The sequence below is a fragment of the Montipora capricornis genome, chromosome 6 (assembly GCF_036669925.1).
Source record: "Montipora capricornis isolate CH-2021 chromosome 6, ASM3666992v2, whole genome shotgun sequence".
Lineage (NCBI taxonomy): Eukaryota > Metazoa > Cnidaria > Anthozoa > Scleractinia > Acroporidae > Montipora > Montipora capricornis.
In genome coordinates this window covers 39322293-39337292 of record NC_090888.1, presented here as the reverse complement: position 1 = coordinate 39337292, position 15000 = coordinate 39322293, and the positions used below count along the sequence as shown (strand labels likewise).

Genomic DNA, 15000 nt, shown 5'->3' with positions numbered 1-15000 from the left:
TGAAAAAGAAAATAAATATGATGCAAAAGACGATACTGACGATGACGATGCTGATGACGACGATGATAATGGCGATGAAGATCCTACGAGCGATGACGCTGACGCTGATGATGACAATGAGAATGATGGCGATGACGATGATGATGATGACAACGATGATGATAATGATGACGAGGACGATGAAGATACTACTGACCTTGATGATGATGATGATGATGATGATGATGACGATGAAGACCCTACGAACGAAGACGATGACAATGACGATAAAAATGATGACGATGACAATGATGATGACAACGATAATGATGATGATGATGATGATGATGACGATGAAGACCCTACGAACGAAGACGATGACAATGACGATGAAAATAATGACGATGACAATGATGATGACATCGATAATGATGATGATGATGATTATGATGACGATGAAGATCCCACTGACGATGACGATGACGATGATGATCACAACTAAGAAGTGATAAAAATGACGAAAAAGATGCTGAAGACAAAACTATGGAAAAAAAGAACTGTATAACGATGGAGATTTGCAAACGAGATTGCCGATAGCCCACGTACCAAAAAGATAACAGTTAATGAGAAATCGTGCATCCATCCATGCTTTCCTTTATCTATAAATAATTTATTTAACCTACATATTTCTGTGCTTGTTCATCGAAGATAAAATTGTGTTCATTTTATTTATTATTCGTTTCAGTTTAATTCACGCGTCAAGCTTGAACAATTTAAGTCAATTGTCGTGAAATCTCTTTCCATAAAAATACTTACAGTTGCTCATGGGTTCCTGGTAACGGCAGGAGCCCATCTGGAGCGTGCAACTTCCATACAGCGTCTGTGAAACGGCGTTTTCACAAGTAGGTTTATTTTTAGACTAGCCCTTCCCGCGACTTAGGTAAAAAAACAAAGGCAATTCTGGTTCGCTGACCCTATGACGTCAGCTTAATTTCTTGTACTTGGTCATCGGGCTCCTGTGGGAGTCTCAATCGCGGGAAATTCAATCTAAAAATAAATCGGTCTGTGAAAACGCCGTTACACGAACACAGTAGAGTTCTCGGCTCCCGGGTCATGGGTTCCTGCCGTTACCTAAGAAGAAGGATTTTTTTTTTAAATTAAAACCGTACAATCAAATATTTTAAGATCAGAAAAATTATGGTAGCAGACAACTTGGTGTCTTATTACCTATGTTCATGCTTTAAATAAACTTTATCATGGAATGTCTCCTTGGGCCTTTTTAATTTGTTCAAAAATAAACCTAAATCGGGACCAGGTATGTTTGTCCCAGGGAATAAGTGAAAGTCAAATAATCCCGATGTCTGTGTGTACAAAATACCCTTCGATCATTCTGACTAGTCAACAACAAAGAAACTGTCGTGGAAAGACCATATGGAGCGTTTTCACTCACGTGACCAGCAGCCATATTCGATTACTTAAAGAAAAGAAATTATTTGCATAAATATAGAGTACAATTCCCAAAGGATTAGTTTGGTACACCATCATGGCCACCATTTCTTTGTTTTGGAACACCAACATGGCCGCCATGACGTCATGTGAAAACGCTCTATTCCCTTGTTTTGCGAAAAGCAGCTATGAAAAAGTCGTAAATCAGCACTTTGCATGGTACAACTAAATCTCTTCATAACTAGTACATAGTTTGAAAAAAAGCTATTGAAGGCTTTCACGTGTGTTACCGGTTTAGGGGAAAATAATGGTAATTAACGTAGCGAAAATTGGGCTCATCTTCGGTGTAAAAACCTGTGAAACTCACAGATGACGCAACACAAAGGAAAACAAAAGAGCAAAAAAAACATCAAACAATAGCCTAACCCTAGCACGAGCTAACAAAACAAAAAAAAAGTTTCACAGGTTTTTACATCGAGATAAACCCGAAAATTGACGCGCAACTTAATTAATAGGGCGGAAATTAGCTTTGACACAAATTATTTAAACACGAATTTCATGAAGCGTGAAATTCCTATTTAATTAAAAGTAGCCTTCCATAGGAAATGCAGCCTTTGAATTGTACTGTCGTCAAGTAGCCGAACTCTTCTTATCGTTCTACAGTCATTTTTTACTATACAACATGGAGTATCCCTTGAGTCACTTTTGTTTATGCTCGTCTCTGTGAACCATTCCGGCATGGCATAGCATGGCATAACTGGTAACTATATACATATGTTATTCACAGGCAGGGATGTCAAGTGTGGTCTTGAGTACGGGGACTTACTCAAGGCCGACCCCGTTCTCAAGACCTCAGGCACATTTTTTCCTATACGAGCTGACCTAAGCCTGTGAATAACGTATTTATTTTTTCTGCTTTTTTTTTTCTGAAAATGAACATGGCAAACCGGTTTGAAAAAAGTCTTTCTACGCGCTCTACGACGCACTGTCACAGTTAAAATTTAACTTATAATTGAAAAAAGCGCTCCGTTTGCCAAGTTCAGAGAAAAAACATAGATTAACGATGAAACAGAGCCTCAAATATCTCTTGGTACAATAAATATAAAAACCGAACAGCTATATTTCATATGAAGCACAGAGAAATGAGCTATACAAACTAAACAAAAGTGCTTTGTCTTGTTGAAAATGAAATGACACTTTCATATTCGACCATATTCGGTTTCAGGGAAAGTTCTTTAAACACGAGAAAAAAAACTTGTGAAAAATACTCAAACATGTTAGTCTCTGCCTTCATGTCTTATTATTGAAAGTATTTAATTTTGTTCTCCGTCAAATCCTTCACAAATCAGTGCAAAAACTACACAAGAAAAATTTTGTCGACATTAGTTCATGCATAGTTAATAAATGTAGGCTGGTTAGGAAACTCGACAAGTTTCTTTGTTTCATGTTTTTGTTCTTTAATTGTTTAGTGAACGGTCCGAAAACATAGAGCAAGTTTTTCACTTGGAAGCCTTGAGGAAGGAAAATATGGCCTCTTCCTTCGAGTTACACTGACCTGCAGTCATGAAAAAAGAAAGCATAAGTATCACACACAGTTTAAAACTGCTTACAAAAGCAACGCAAAGAATCGAGATCATTGTATTTTACCAATGATTGAATTGAGCGCGTATTGAGGATTTAATTTCTTTTACGGTCCTTGACTCGCCCTTCAATGTCACGGTAAAGTCACGTTCTGTTCAGTTTTCTTTCTTTCCGATTTTTCGCTTTTCAGTTCTGATATGAAGTCCTACACGTATACTGAAGTGTGCTGTGTTGAATTGCTGAGGTGAAGACTGAGAAGTCGTGATTCACTGGTTGAAAAGAGTCAGCGATAGGCGCAAAAACTGATACTACTAATTTCGTCAGCAGACTGTGAAAATCTAGAAAAGCATAGTTGCCTTTGTGATTACTTCAGTAATGTGGCAGTTTAACTGAAGAGTGTTTGATGGGCGAAAAAAAATGAACATATAACACCAGTACTTAAGCGCCTGCACTAGCTTCCAGTATATTAAGCAAGAATTGATTTTAAAATCTTGATAATCACGTTTGAAGCTCTACATAATCAAACACCCAACTATAGCAAAGAATGTTGAAGTCGACTTCAAACCCGGCCGTTCTCTACCTCCATCTCAGTGCCTGCTCCTTACGCCAACACCAAGCTAAAAAGCTGGAAATAGAGCCTTCCAAGTAGCTGCACCTAAGCTATAGAACTTGCTATCCAGTAGTATACGTTTCGCCAGCACTTCAACCAGTTTCAAAAGATTAAAATTTGCGATAGATACACATTAAGAATGAGAATTTTAAGAATCTGTTAAGTTGTTAAATTGTCTGACGTGTAAAATTAGTGATCAGGTTGAGGGTTTTAGCGTGTTGGTCTAATAAGTATATACGTTTTTAGGTTTTATCATTAACAATATCATGATTTATTATTATTATTATTATTATTATTATTATTATTATTATTATTATTATTATCATTATTATTATTATCTCATGGCGTTTAAGCTATGGCAGATGTTATACCGCATTTAAACCAACGGAGCGAGCCATAGCCAATGGCCAAAGGTCCTTTGGGTCATTATCTGTTGTTTAGTTTTCCCGTAGTTAATCTAGGGACTGGTTATGAAACCCTAGAAATTTCAAAAGCAGGAACAATACAGTCGCAATTAGATGTTGAACCGACCGTGACCCTGCACAATCTTTTGTTTTTGGTTCGCAAGTTAATTTCAAATAAATTAGTCGAAGCTTTTGATTGGTTATCCTGCCGAAAAAAGCGTGTTTTTGTGGGGTTTTGTGCAGGGTCAAGGCCAAAAAAGCGAACAAAAACATGAAACAAAGAAACTTGTCGAGTTTCATAACCAGCCTACATCTATTAACTATGGTTTTCCCGAAACCTTCCGTAGGATCCTTGCTGTTCCTAACAAGGCTATTTTCTGCAAGAGTCCTTTCTTGATAGCAATCCCTAGCTTCGCAAGCCATCCATCTAACCTTTTACTTACTCCTCCAAGTGCACCAACCTGACTATCGGTACGACTTCTACATGTCTGATCCCCCATATATTCTTAATTTCTCTCTTTAGCTCCTGGTGCTTCTCCAGCTTTTCACCTTCCTTCTCATGCACCCTGTGGTCCCACGGTTACGCAATATCCACAATGATTACCTTATTATTTTCCTTTTCTACAACAACAATGTCTGGTTTTCTGGCTGCGATGATATGGTCGCACTGGATGGACATATCCCACAAGATCTTAAAACTTTCGTTTTCCACAACCCTTTCTGGTTGGTGCTCATACCATTTCTCACTTCTGTCTATACCATACTTACAACAGAGTTTCAGGTGCACCAATCTGGCAAAATTGTCATGCCTTCTCTTGTACTCTTTCTGCGCCAGTTTGTTACATTCACTGATAATGTGGTTTATTGTTTCACACTTCTCCCCACACAATCTGCAAAGTGGGGAATCCACTGACTTGTCAATGTTGAACTTGACATAAAATCTCAGTGCCTGTTCTTGTCCTGCAAAAATAAGTGCTTCAGTTCCGATTTTTAAATCACTATTTCTTGTCCATTCCCACATCTTGTCTTTGTCAACTGTCCCCGACATATCACGTAGGAATTGGCCATGCATTTTTTTTCTCTTTCCATCTGTTCAAGCTAGCATTCTGTATTTTTTGTTTAAAGTCTCTCTTTTCCTTTGCTTTATCACTGTTAAAATTCCTACCCCTCTTACTCCTGCCAACACTCTCTCGTTTGAATTCTATAGATACAATGCCAGATTATTTTCCTCAGCCATTCACACATATTTCGCAGCTAATTAGGCCTCTTTCTCCTTTCTGTCGTGATAAATACAACCTGTCTACATCACGTTTGGGGTGTAAAGCCCCATATAGTGACATCGTCTTCCTGGTTTTTCTATCCAGCTCCTTTAGTTCTTCACTCTTCCAATCTATCGCACCTGCGCTATACCTCAAGATTGCAACAGCCCATGTGTTGACAGCACTACACTTCTTTATACCAAATTCCATCCGTATGTCCGAGCTAAATATATGAACTGTCTGTGCAAGGGAATTAATCTGTTCATAACATTTCCCGAACAGTTTCAGGTCATCCGTGAACAGTAGATGGTTTATCTTGCACTCACGCCCTCCCCACTCATACCCAACGTTTGACCTTCTCAGCTCTAATGAAAGTGGCACCATTCACAGTACAAACAACAACGGCGAGAGGCTATCTCCCTAGAAGATCCCTCTATTGATGTTCACCACTCCCAATGTCTGTCCACATGATGTCAGTTCAGTCTTCCACTCATCCATACTGCTCGCGAGAAACTGTCTCACGTTAGCCGCAACACTAAACATTTCCAGACATTCCATTATCCAACTATGTGGCACCATATCATACGCCTTGCGGTAATCGATCCAGGCCATGGAGAGGTTCGTGCGCCTTCTTTTGCAATCCTTAAGAATCGCCTTATCGATCAGCAGTGGATCTTTAGTCCCCCTGCTTCCTCTCTTACACCCCTTCCTTTCTTCAGGTAGTATCTCCTCGAGGTGTTCATACATCGCCTCAGCAATGACTCCTGTCATGAGCTTCCACATAAGAGGAAAGCAAGAGATAGGTCTATAGTTGTCAGCTGCACTGCCCTTACTAGGATCCTTCAGACATAAAGGTTAACCACTCCGGTAACCTCTCTTCTCCATTTAAGATCTTATTCAGCTGTTCAGCAATTCTTCCATGAGAGGCCCTCAACATTTTTAACCAGAAACCTTGCACACCATCCCTGCCAGGGGCTTGGCATCTTTCTACAATGGGTGGTTATCATCTCAGATGTTATCTTCAGATCTCTTTGTTGGTTATTCCTAATATCATTTGTGATGTTAGTCAACCACTCCGCATTCCTGCATGTTCTTTCCCTACACTCCAGTTGTCACCCCAAAACTTTTTACTATCGTCCGCATCAGGGACTATATCATCATTCCTGGCCGTACCATTCAGCTCCTGATAAAATCTCTTCTGATCTTGCTAGAATAGCATGTTCTGTTTATACTGCATGACCCGTTGTCCATATCTCTTAATTTTTGCAGCTTTAGCAAGTACCCTCTGTTTCAACTCTTCAATCACTGTTGTGATCTTTTTTCTCCCAATGTTGTACTTCTTTTCAAGCTGTATAAACTTTCCCCTTTTTCTTAATTCACCTCTTTTTTGCCTTTCCAGGATATTGATATCTTTCCTAAGCATTCTAATATCTCCTTCAATTCTCCTTTTCCACCACGGTTCTTTGTTCTGCTTTTTTGCGGTCTGCTTGAGGCGTATTTCTTTAGCAATGGAGATACTTACCGCATTCATAAGTTTGTTGGTTTCCGTGATGTTTCCAGTTGGAATTATTATTATTTTTATTATTATTATTATTATTATTATTATTATTATTTATTTATTTATTTGTTTATTTATTTATTTATTTGGAAGTTTTAAAACAGTTTTAAACAGAGAAATATCTATATTGCTCGTAAATTTATAGTTCTTACCTTTTGGAGATATTTCAATTTTTGTAAATAGTTTTATTATGCAAATAAAGTGATTATTTATTTGCGCCTAAAGGGCCACGAACCAAACCCAATTCGAAAAAACATGTGTTGGAAAGCATCACATGTTGCCATGTACTAAAGAGAAAATCGCACAATCAGCGAGCAACAACGTCAGATAGAATTTAATATTCAGAAAAAAGACCATTCCAGAATTCGATGATCAATAACATTGAACGTTTTCCTGAAGTCCAGAAGCGCCACTCGTATTGCAGAGACCCTCCCATCCGTAGCCTCCGCCAGGTTATGCACCATTGAGATAAAAGCTTGAATAGTCGGTGATTTGGGAATTGCTTTAAACTGATTAGGGGCAATCTTCCGAAGAATAGCAGGAACCAGTTCAATAACTTCAAGCTCAAGAGCCTCAGAGTGAGCGTCGATAGGACGGGGATGGTCGAGTGGTGTATATTTTTGCATGGGCTCCAGCAGGGCATTTTTCATCCCATTTCTCTTTGCCCTTCATGGACATCCTCAATTCCATGGACATGAAGTTGTGAAGTAACGTCTTTACGCTCCGTCGCCGGGGCCATCCCAGCAATTTTCTTGACCTCACACCACCATTGACTTGATTTTGGGCTCTTGAGATTTGAAATTTTCGAAGTGGTCCACAAGATTACGAAAAAGACGGAAGAGCACAACATCCACTTGTACAGTGCTCTGTTGGCGTGAAATCTTTGAATTTAGGTGTGATCCATGGAGCTTCATTCACGTGTAATTTAACACTTTTAATAGACAAGATCTAGAAAAAACTCGTCACATTTATAGGTGGAGTCTAGCAGAGACGTCCAGTCGACTGAGCCCAAAAAGCTTCCTAGCCCATGTTTGCAGCTAGGACTAGTGTCCCTTCGGTTAATCGTGAGACAGCTGGTGTTTAGCAGACATTTATCTTTGGGCTGCAACCTCTTTTGTTTTTTTACCTTGAACTGACCAATTTTCCTAACGATGTGGTGAATTGCACAGTAAATTTCACTTGAAAAACCGATATCGCACTCATTGCTTAGTAACTCATGCGATATAGGTTTTTCGCGTGAAATTTCCCGTGGAATTAACTAGTAGTTAGGCAATGAATTTTTCTCTAGAAGAAAGTGAAGAAGACAATTTATTTCATTAAGCAGTAACCGGAAACACCAAAATGTGGACAATTGCATAAATAACCCAGGAGCTCCGCTTTTGGGCTTGACTATATCTATATATTAATTAAAAGTTTAAACTATCGTTCTGCCATTTTTCCGCTGGCTTTGCTTCCTTTCGCAGGACAATTATCGACGAAGAGGTGTTATTGCGTGATGATTGTCCTGTGATTTTTTACACCACGTGACTCGAGGCAATAATTAAAAATTTATTCGCCGAAGGCGAGGTTTTTATTAACCCATATTCACCGAGTCTAAGGTGAATAATTGTTTTAGTATAATTACATAGGTGATTATTTTAAAAATATGCATTTTCTTTAAATTACAACAATTAACTTTCTCGTCTGCTACCTAGACAAAAGGCGCTTAGGTAATTATCGTGTAATAATCACCTCTAGGAAAAACAATCGGCGCAGAGAATTATCACTAATCACCGATACTAATCCGTGATATTCTAAACGGTGAGACCATATTTGACTTTTCAATCATAATAGCTTTGAATCTAAATTACTTAGCTACCCCTTTTGTTTGTGCCTGCCAGTATCAGGCAGTGTTATTATTTTTACTTGTTTTTTAATTTTTTACCTAGACGGAAAATGTTTTATTTTTATTTTTACATTGATTGTGCAATGAGGAGGCTGTAACTTAAGCAAAACAGATATGAAGAAGCCGACAGTCATTTGGTCAAGTTCAAACAGTTGGTTAACGGAAAATTGTGAGATGATATGAGCTTAAGTGCTTTTTAAGAAGATTCAAGAGAATATGAAGCAAGAGGGCAAATCCCTACACGCAAGGATGTTCATTTATAATTTATTTTTGGATTGGGCCCATGATGCGAAAGTTATTTTTATCTGTTGTTCCCATGACCAAGCGATCCAAACACTAACTGACAAATACTGAAGATGTTGTCCTTGAAATAACCACAACCAATGATATGATTTTAAACAATTTTTCGGAATAGGGGGTCAAATATGAGGGATTAGTTCGCTAATTAAATAATAAGCTTGCTTAAATGAGGTGAAATGCATGATAGTTTTTCTAACTGCTGCTAAGTTTCGACTGGTTGATTGCTAGATTCTCAGGATACCGCCTGCTAAAGATTAAAGATACCAATGAAATTAACTATTTTTCAACTATTTGAGGCCATATACTGTATGTTGTCTGCGTTTAATTAAAACGCATTTTTCCACTTTGATGCATTCGCACTTTATTGTTGCCCACTGACAGTCAATGCAGTTTCTTTCTCGCAAACCGGACGTCTTTCCAAACAAGTGCCTTGAAACTGATTTTAAGTTTACTTTCTAATGCTCAGTGTTAACGTTTTAGTCAATCGGACAGAAGAAAATAAAGAAGAGATGTGTTAGTCAATGATGATTTGAATAAAATCGGAAAACTCCGAGTGCTCCTATAAAAGGACTCGAGTCGGCAGTTTTGAATTCGTCCAAATATATTTCTGAGAGTAACAGCCTGCTCATTCTTCGAAAAAAAAAAAAATTCTAACATACCGAGAATTTGTCTACTTACAAATTGCTTATTTCAAATTAAGCCAGCTTGAAACACTGAAGGCCGTTTGAAACTCAATCTATTCACTTGTTTTAGATGATACTATAAACGCCTTTGTTTGTGGTCATTAGTTACTGAACCAAATTAAGAATCAAGTGAAACCTTTACTCGAATAAGTTGAATATGATATGAATACATGATGAACTGTTCTTCACGTAAAAAAGGCACTTTTATGTTTGATTTTTTTTTCTTACCAACTTAGAGTTTATTTGGCTGATACTCGGGCTAAATGTTACGAAAACGTGGTCGATGATCAACATTATGTTGCATCTTGCTCAAAAGCTATGTCGTTTGTATTGAAATTATTTCCGTTTACCGCATCCACATCTGACATTAACCGGCACTATTGTTTTCTACATGAGAGAGGAATATATTAGTATGTTTTCTGAAACACGTGAGTAAAACCCATGCCTGTTGCGCCACATTGGGTTTTCTTGCCATGGCCGGCTTCTAAATGTATTTGAGTTAATGGTGATATTGGTTTTCGCCTTAAAGAGAAATATGCATGTTTAGTGTGAAATCTTAGGCGCTTATTACTTAGTCTTGTTTCCAGTTGCATCCATGGAAATACGAGAGGATAGGTGATATTTAATAGGTCTTACTTCAAAGCTCAGAGCGGCTTGTTGTACAGCGTAAAAGTTGGATATCGCTATACTCGTTTTGTATAAGTTGCCGCCGAATTTATTATAACCATGACAACAGAAGCATAAATATTTCCATATACACTATATTGTTTTTTGGGGTTAGAAACGGGAATTGTCCTTCTCTTACGATGGATTTAGCACATTTAAACTTAGCTGATATCATTCGACTTCGACAGGGAGCTTGAAAACACTTTAAGAACGGCTATAGCAACGGCAACGCCACAAAACAATAATACCATTCGTCAAAAGAGGAAATACAATCGTGCCGCACATGCGCCACACATTTTAAAACAAAGCTAATCTGCATAACGTGGACGTAAAATTACAAAATTCGAGGTTTAATGCGATCATACAATTGTGAACCTTTTATTCCCTAATCTTACTCTGAAACCTCTTGTACGAATTATTTTACGTAACTTCGCTTACCTTGTACGATGTAAGCGCTTTGAATAATCGAGAAAGACGCCTCGCGCAAAGTTTGCCGACGTCGCTGTCCTAAATATATTTAAATCAAGAAGCAAGAGCAACAATAAAGGTTACGAAAAGATCACCTAAAATTACAAGTACGATATATTCCTTACTGCTACTGCTAAAAAGCGGACAACAATGTGAAATAACAGTTGCAGTTTCATAGACAAAGAAACTAGTAGAAAACAATAATTTCAAATTAAAACATACTCATGTCCACTGTTAAAGTACTTTTATTGTTGTTTAGCCAGCTTTGATTCAAACCAGGCTTTTTGGCAAATTACAAGGATTGACTTCTTTTTTTTTTTTTTCCTTTTTACAAGTTCTGGATATGTGGTTTCATGCGGCAAAACTCGTGTTTGGTAATAAGCTGCAAAGACACCCTTTGATGACCTGGTAATTTCAGATGGGTACTCCTACAATTAGTAATTAATATAGTATCAAATCTGGTGACATATATATTTATAACAGGTCAAAACTCAAACGATTTTAGCAATATCTCATTCTAGGCCTTCGTGGAAAGGAATAAATCTCCCTGGGTATAGGGAGGGGTTAGTTTTTTTTCTTTTTTTTTTCCAATTATATGTTCATTAAAACAATTCGAAATCGTTTGTTTGCCTTATATGTGATTTACCGCCTGCACTATGTGGTAATATTCCTCGGCGGTACGTTTCCTCTCGGATCGGATAGCAACATAACATTTTTAGAGAGGTTGGTGGTGAAATGACGATTGCACCACACGACACAGGATATGGACAATCAAAAGTGTCTGGTTTCCTCACTATGCACGTAATCACAGAGGTTCTCTGTTGGACAAATATCGTGTACTCTTAATTTGGTAATGACTTTCATTACGTGAATAATACTGTAACATGAAAGCCTAGGATAAAAAAATAGATTTTCAACAAGTAATAGTTTTATCTTCGCTTGCTTATCGGTGAACTGCTATACTGATGAGATAAGCTGAAGTGCCTTACATGAATTTTTGTTGTCTTTTCCCCTGCTATAATTTGGACTTTGAGAGTCGCTTCAAGAGGGGTTGGTGACCGGCAATTTTTGAAATTAGAGACGCAAAGGCAAACTCCGGCTTTCGTAATAGAGCCATAGTAATTGTTCGAAGCAGAATATAGAAATATACGACCCTTATACGCTCATCCGTATACTTTAAACTTCATTTGATCAAGATTGCCTCCTCTCAGCGCAAAGCAACGAAACTTAAGAGCGCCACCTTAAATGAATTAGTTTTTAAACAAATGCATAATCTCAAGGGCTTGTATTTTTTCTGAATTTAGACTGATTTGTTTTAAAGATTGCCCGGGTAACCATGACAAATTGTATAAACTGACTAAATGAAAGCACTGATCCATGAAGTACATAAAACAGAGAAAATATAGGGTTTCCCTGTTAAACCCAGACAGTGTGTTCAATACTTTCAATTGGTTTTCATTTTGGTTAAAACGTAAAGTGGATAAGGGCTGTAGGGCTAAAAGCAATTAAGAAAGTGCAATCACAATTGTTAAATTGACAAAATGTAACAAATGTTTCCAACGCCACAGAAAAAAATTCTAAGTCTTAGGAAAGGACCAAGGTATCGAAAATAGCACGCTTTTGACAACGATAGAGTGATACTGCTGATTTCGGCCTCACTCGAGTTCCTCTTTTGTTGTGTTTCCGTAACAATATATAGTTCGCAAAATCAAGTCGCGATATCCAGGGCATATCTCGAATATCATTGAGGCTATAAATGACTCTGTCATTTCAAAACTTATAAATTGCAAAAGAAAACTACAGGATATATCACTTCAAGCCTCGGCATCGTTGAAGAGCTATTCAAGTTCACATAAACGTTACAAAGACATGGCTTCCAAGATTTTGCTCCTAGTTTGTTTCTTTGCTTTGCTGAGTCCCCTTTGGAGTCTTCCTTTGCCGCTCCCTGATGGTAAGAGTTCATTCAGATTGATTCAGTTTTCTTTCTTTGATAATGCAAGTGTTGATCGGTTAAATTGATCATTTGTAGTTTTCCTCGTTTGCGGCATGTCTTATAATCATAAGATCATGCGTCTCAAAATTACAAGCTCCACTAACAAACGTTAAAATCAGTTGTTCTAGCTTTTTTCCAGCAGGGAAATGATGATTTCGAAGTATTTAATGGTTAAAGACATGTCCGTAAAAATGTGTTCATTCAGATTGGTTCAGTTTTCTTTCTTTGATAATGCAAGTGTTGATCGGTTAAATTGATCATTTGTAGTTTTCCTCGTTTGCGGCATGTCTTATAATCATAAGATCATGCGTCTCAAAATTACAAGACCCACTAACAAACGTTAAAATCAGTTGTTCTAGCTTTTTTCCAGCAGGGAAATGATGATTTCGAAGTATTTAATGGTTAAAGACATGTCCGTAAAAATGTGTCTAACCATTCTAAAGTATGTTAAAATTCGCCAGTAGTCAATTGCAAAGCAAAAACTCATTTTGGCTTGCATCAAGAGAGCGAGGTAAATGAATTACTGGTAACTTGTTTCATGACGAACGAAACGTCTGAGTATAGAGGTGTCATTAGGCACGTAAGCATCGACGACGCCAATGTGAACAAAAAAGTAAAAGTAGTAAGTTCACATTTTTTAATTATTTTCCTCCATATTCCAGTTTGTTCAAGCTGAACTACCCAGGGAAAGCTTTACGTAGAACTTGAGATTTGGTTGCACAATTGCGGAAAAAATCCAAAGCAATTTACGAAACGTCAAGATGCAGGTGCTGACCCAAGGTTTTTCTTCTCTTCGAATCCAAATTCCGCGCAACATTTTTTCTCGGCCCGTATTCTCCTCGCACTCAACTAACTAGACTGCTGTGCCCTCGTCGCACGAGTTGAATTGAAACCAGTATGAATTCATGCAACTTACCGCAGTGTCAAAATTCTCTCGCAGCAAAAAAATTCACAAAAATGCATCAGGTCAGATGAGGCAAATTGTTACAGTATCTTGTTGCCTTGAGTGTTCCGAACTTTAACTTTGCTGTCCCGCATATCCGCGTAAAAAACCAAATGACAAATCTTAACTATTTTTTTTAATGCTAAACAGATGGAGGCTCTGACGATGTTGACGATAAAGAAGGCAAATATGATGCAAAAGACGATGGCGACGATGATGATGCAGATGATGATGCTGATGACGACGATGATGACGACGATGATAAAAACGATGAAGCTTCTACGGACGAAGTCGATGACGATGACGAAGATAATGACAACGATGAAGATCCAACTGATGCTGATGATGTTGATGATGACGATGAAGATCCAACTGACGTTGATGATGTTGATGATGACGATGAAGATCCAACTGACGTTGATGATGTTGATGATGAAGATGAAGATCCAAGTGACGTTGATGATGACGATCCCACTGAAGTTGACAACTAAGAAGATATAAAAGTGATGAAAAAGATGCTGAAGACAAAACTATAGAAAAAGGACTGTATCACGATCAAGATTTGCAAACGAGATTGCCGATAGCCCGTGTACCAAAAAGATAACAATTAATGAGAAATCGTGCATCCAGTGATACTTTTTCTTTATGTATAATAAATTTATTTCACCTACATATTCTGTGCTTGTACATCGAAGATGATATTGGGTTTATTTTATTTATTATTTGTTTCAATTTAATTCATGCTTCAAGTATATTCAAATAGTTACCTAACAATTACAGAAACTTCTAATAAGAAGGTTTTTTTTTTAATTAAATAAATTACTTTAAGATCAGAAAATTTGTGGCAGCAAACAACTTGGTATCTTATTATCTATGTTCATTCATTAAAGAAACTTATCATGGAAAGTCTCCTAAGGCTTTTTTAATTTGTTCAAAGATGGACCTCAATCGGGACTAGGTACGTTTGTCCCAGGGAATAAGTAAGCAAATACGTAATCTAAATGCAGGTGATAAACATTGATATTGCAACAACCAACCTGCAATTTATTTATTTATATATTTAATGTTAAACAAAGTTAAACGAAAGAAACTCGAATATGAGCCTCGTGAATAAAGACTCTTACCCTGTGAGAGTTCATTTTATCCATTCATTTCCTTTGTAGAACACTAATTGACGTACACTCTTTCTATTCGGCACTTTTTCACGAGTCAATTTCACTGCTAT

At 37.5% G+C, this 15000-nt stretch overlaps 2 protein-coding genes across 2 annotated transcripts in view; both read left to right on the top strand.

The window, feature by feature from the left end:
- The window catches only part of LOC138050493 (secreted acidic protein 1A-like), a 4278-nt gene extending 3033 nt beyond the window's left edge, over positions 1-1245 (top strand). Inside the window, exon 2 of the mRNA XM_068896815.1 lies at positions 1-1245. This exon is cut by the window's left edge and continues 22 nt beyond it. Within this exon, the coding sequence (XP_068752916.1) occupies positions 1-481 (481 nt within the window). The 3' untranslated portion in view covers positions 482-1245.
- An 11377-nt stretch (positions 1246-12622) lies between these two features.
- The window catches only part of LOC138052121 (prothymosin alpha-B-like), a 2515-nt gene continuing 137 nt past the window's right edge, over positions 12623-15000 (top strand). Inside the window, exons 1-2 of the mRNA XM_068898499.1 lie at positions 12623-12790; positions 13926-15000. The exon at positions 13926-15000 is cut by the window's right edge and continues 137 nt beyond it. Coding sequence (XP_068754600.1) covers positions 12709-12790; positions 13926-14266 — 423 coding nt within the window. The 5' untranslated portion in view covers positions 12623-12708 and the 3' untranslated portion in view covers positions 14267-15000. The remainder of the gene's footprint in view (positions 12791-13925) is intronic.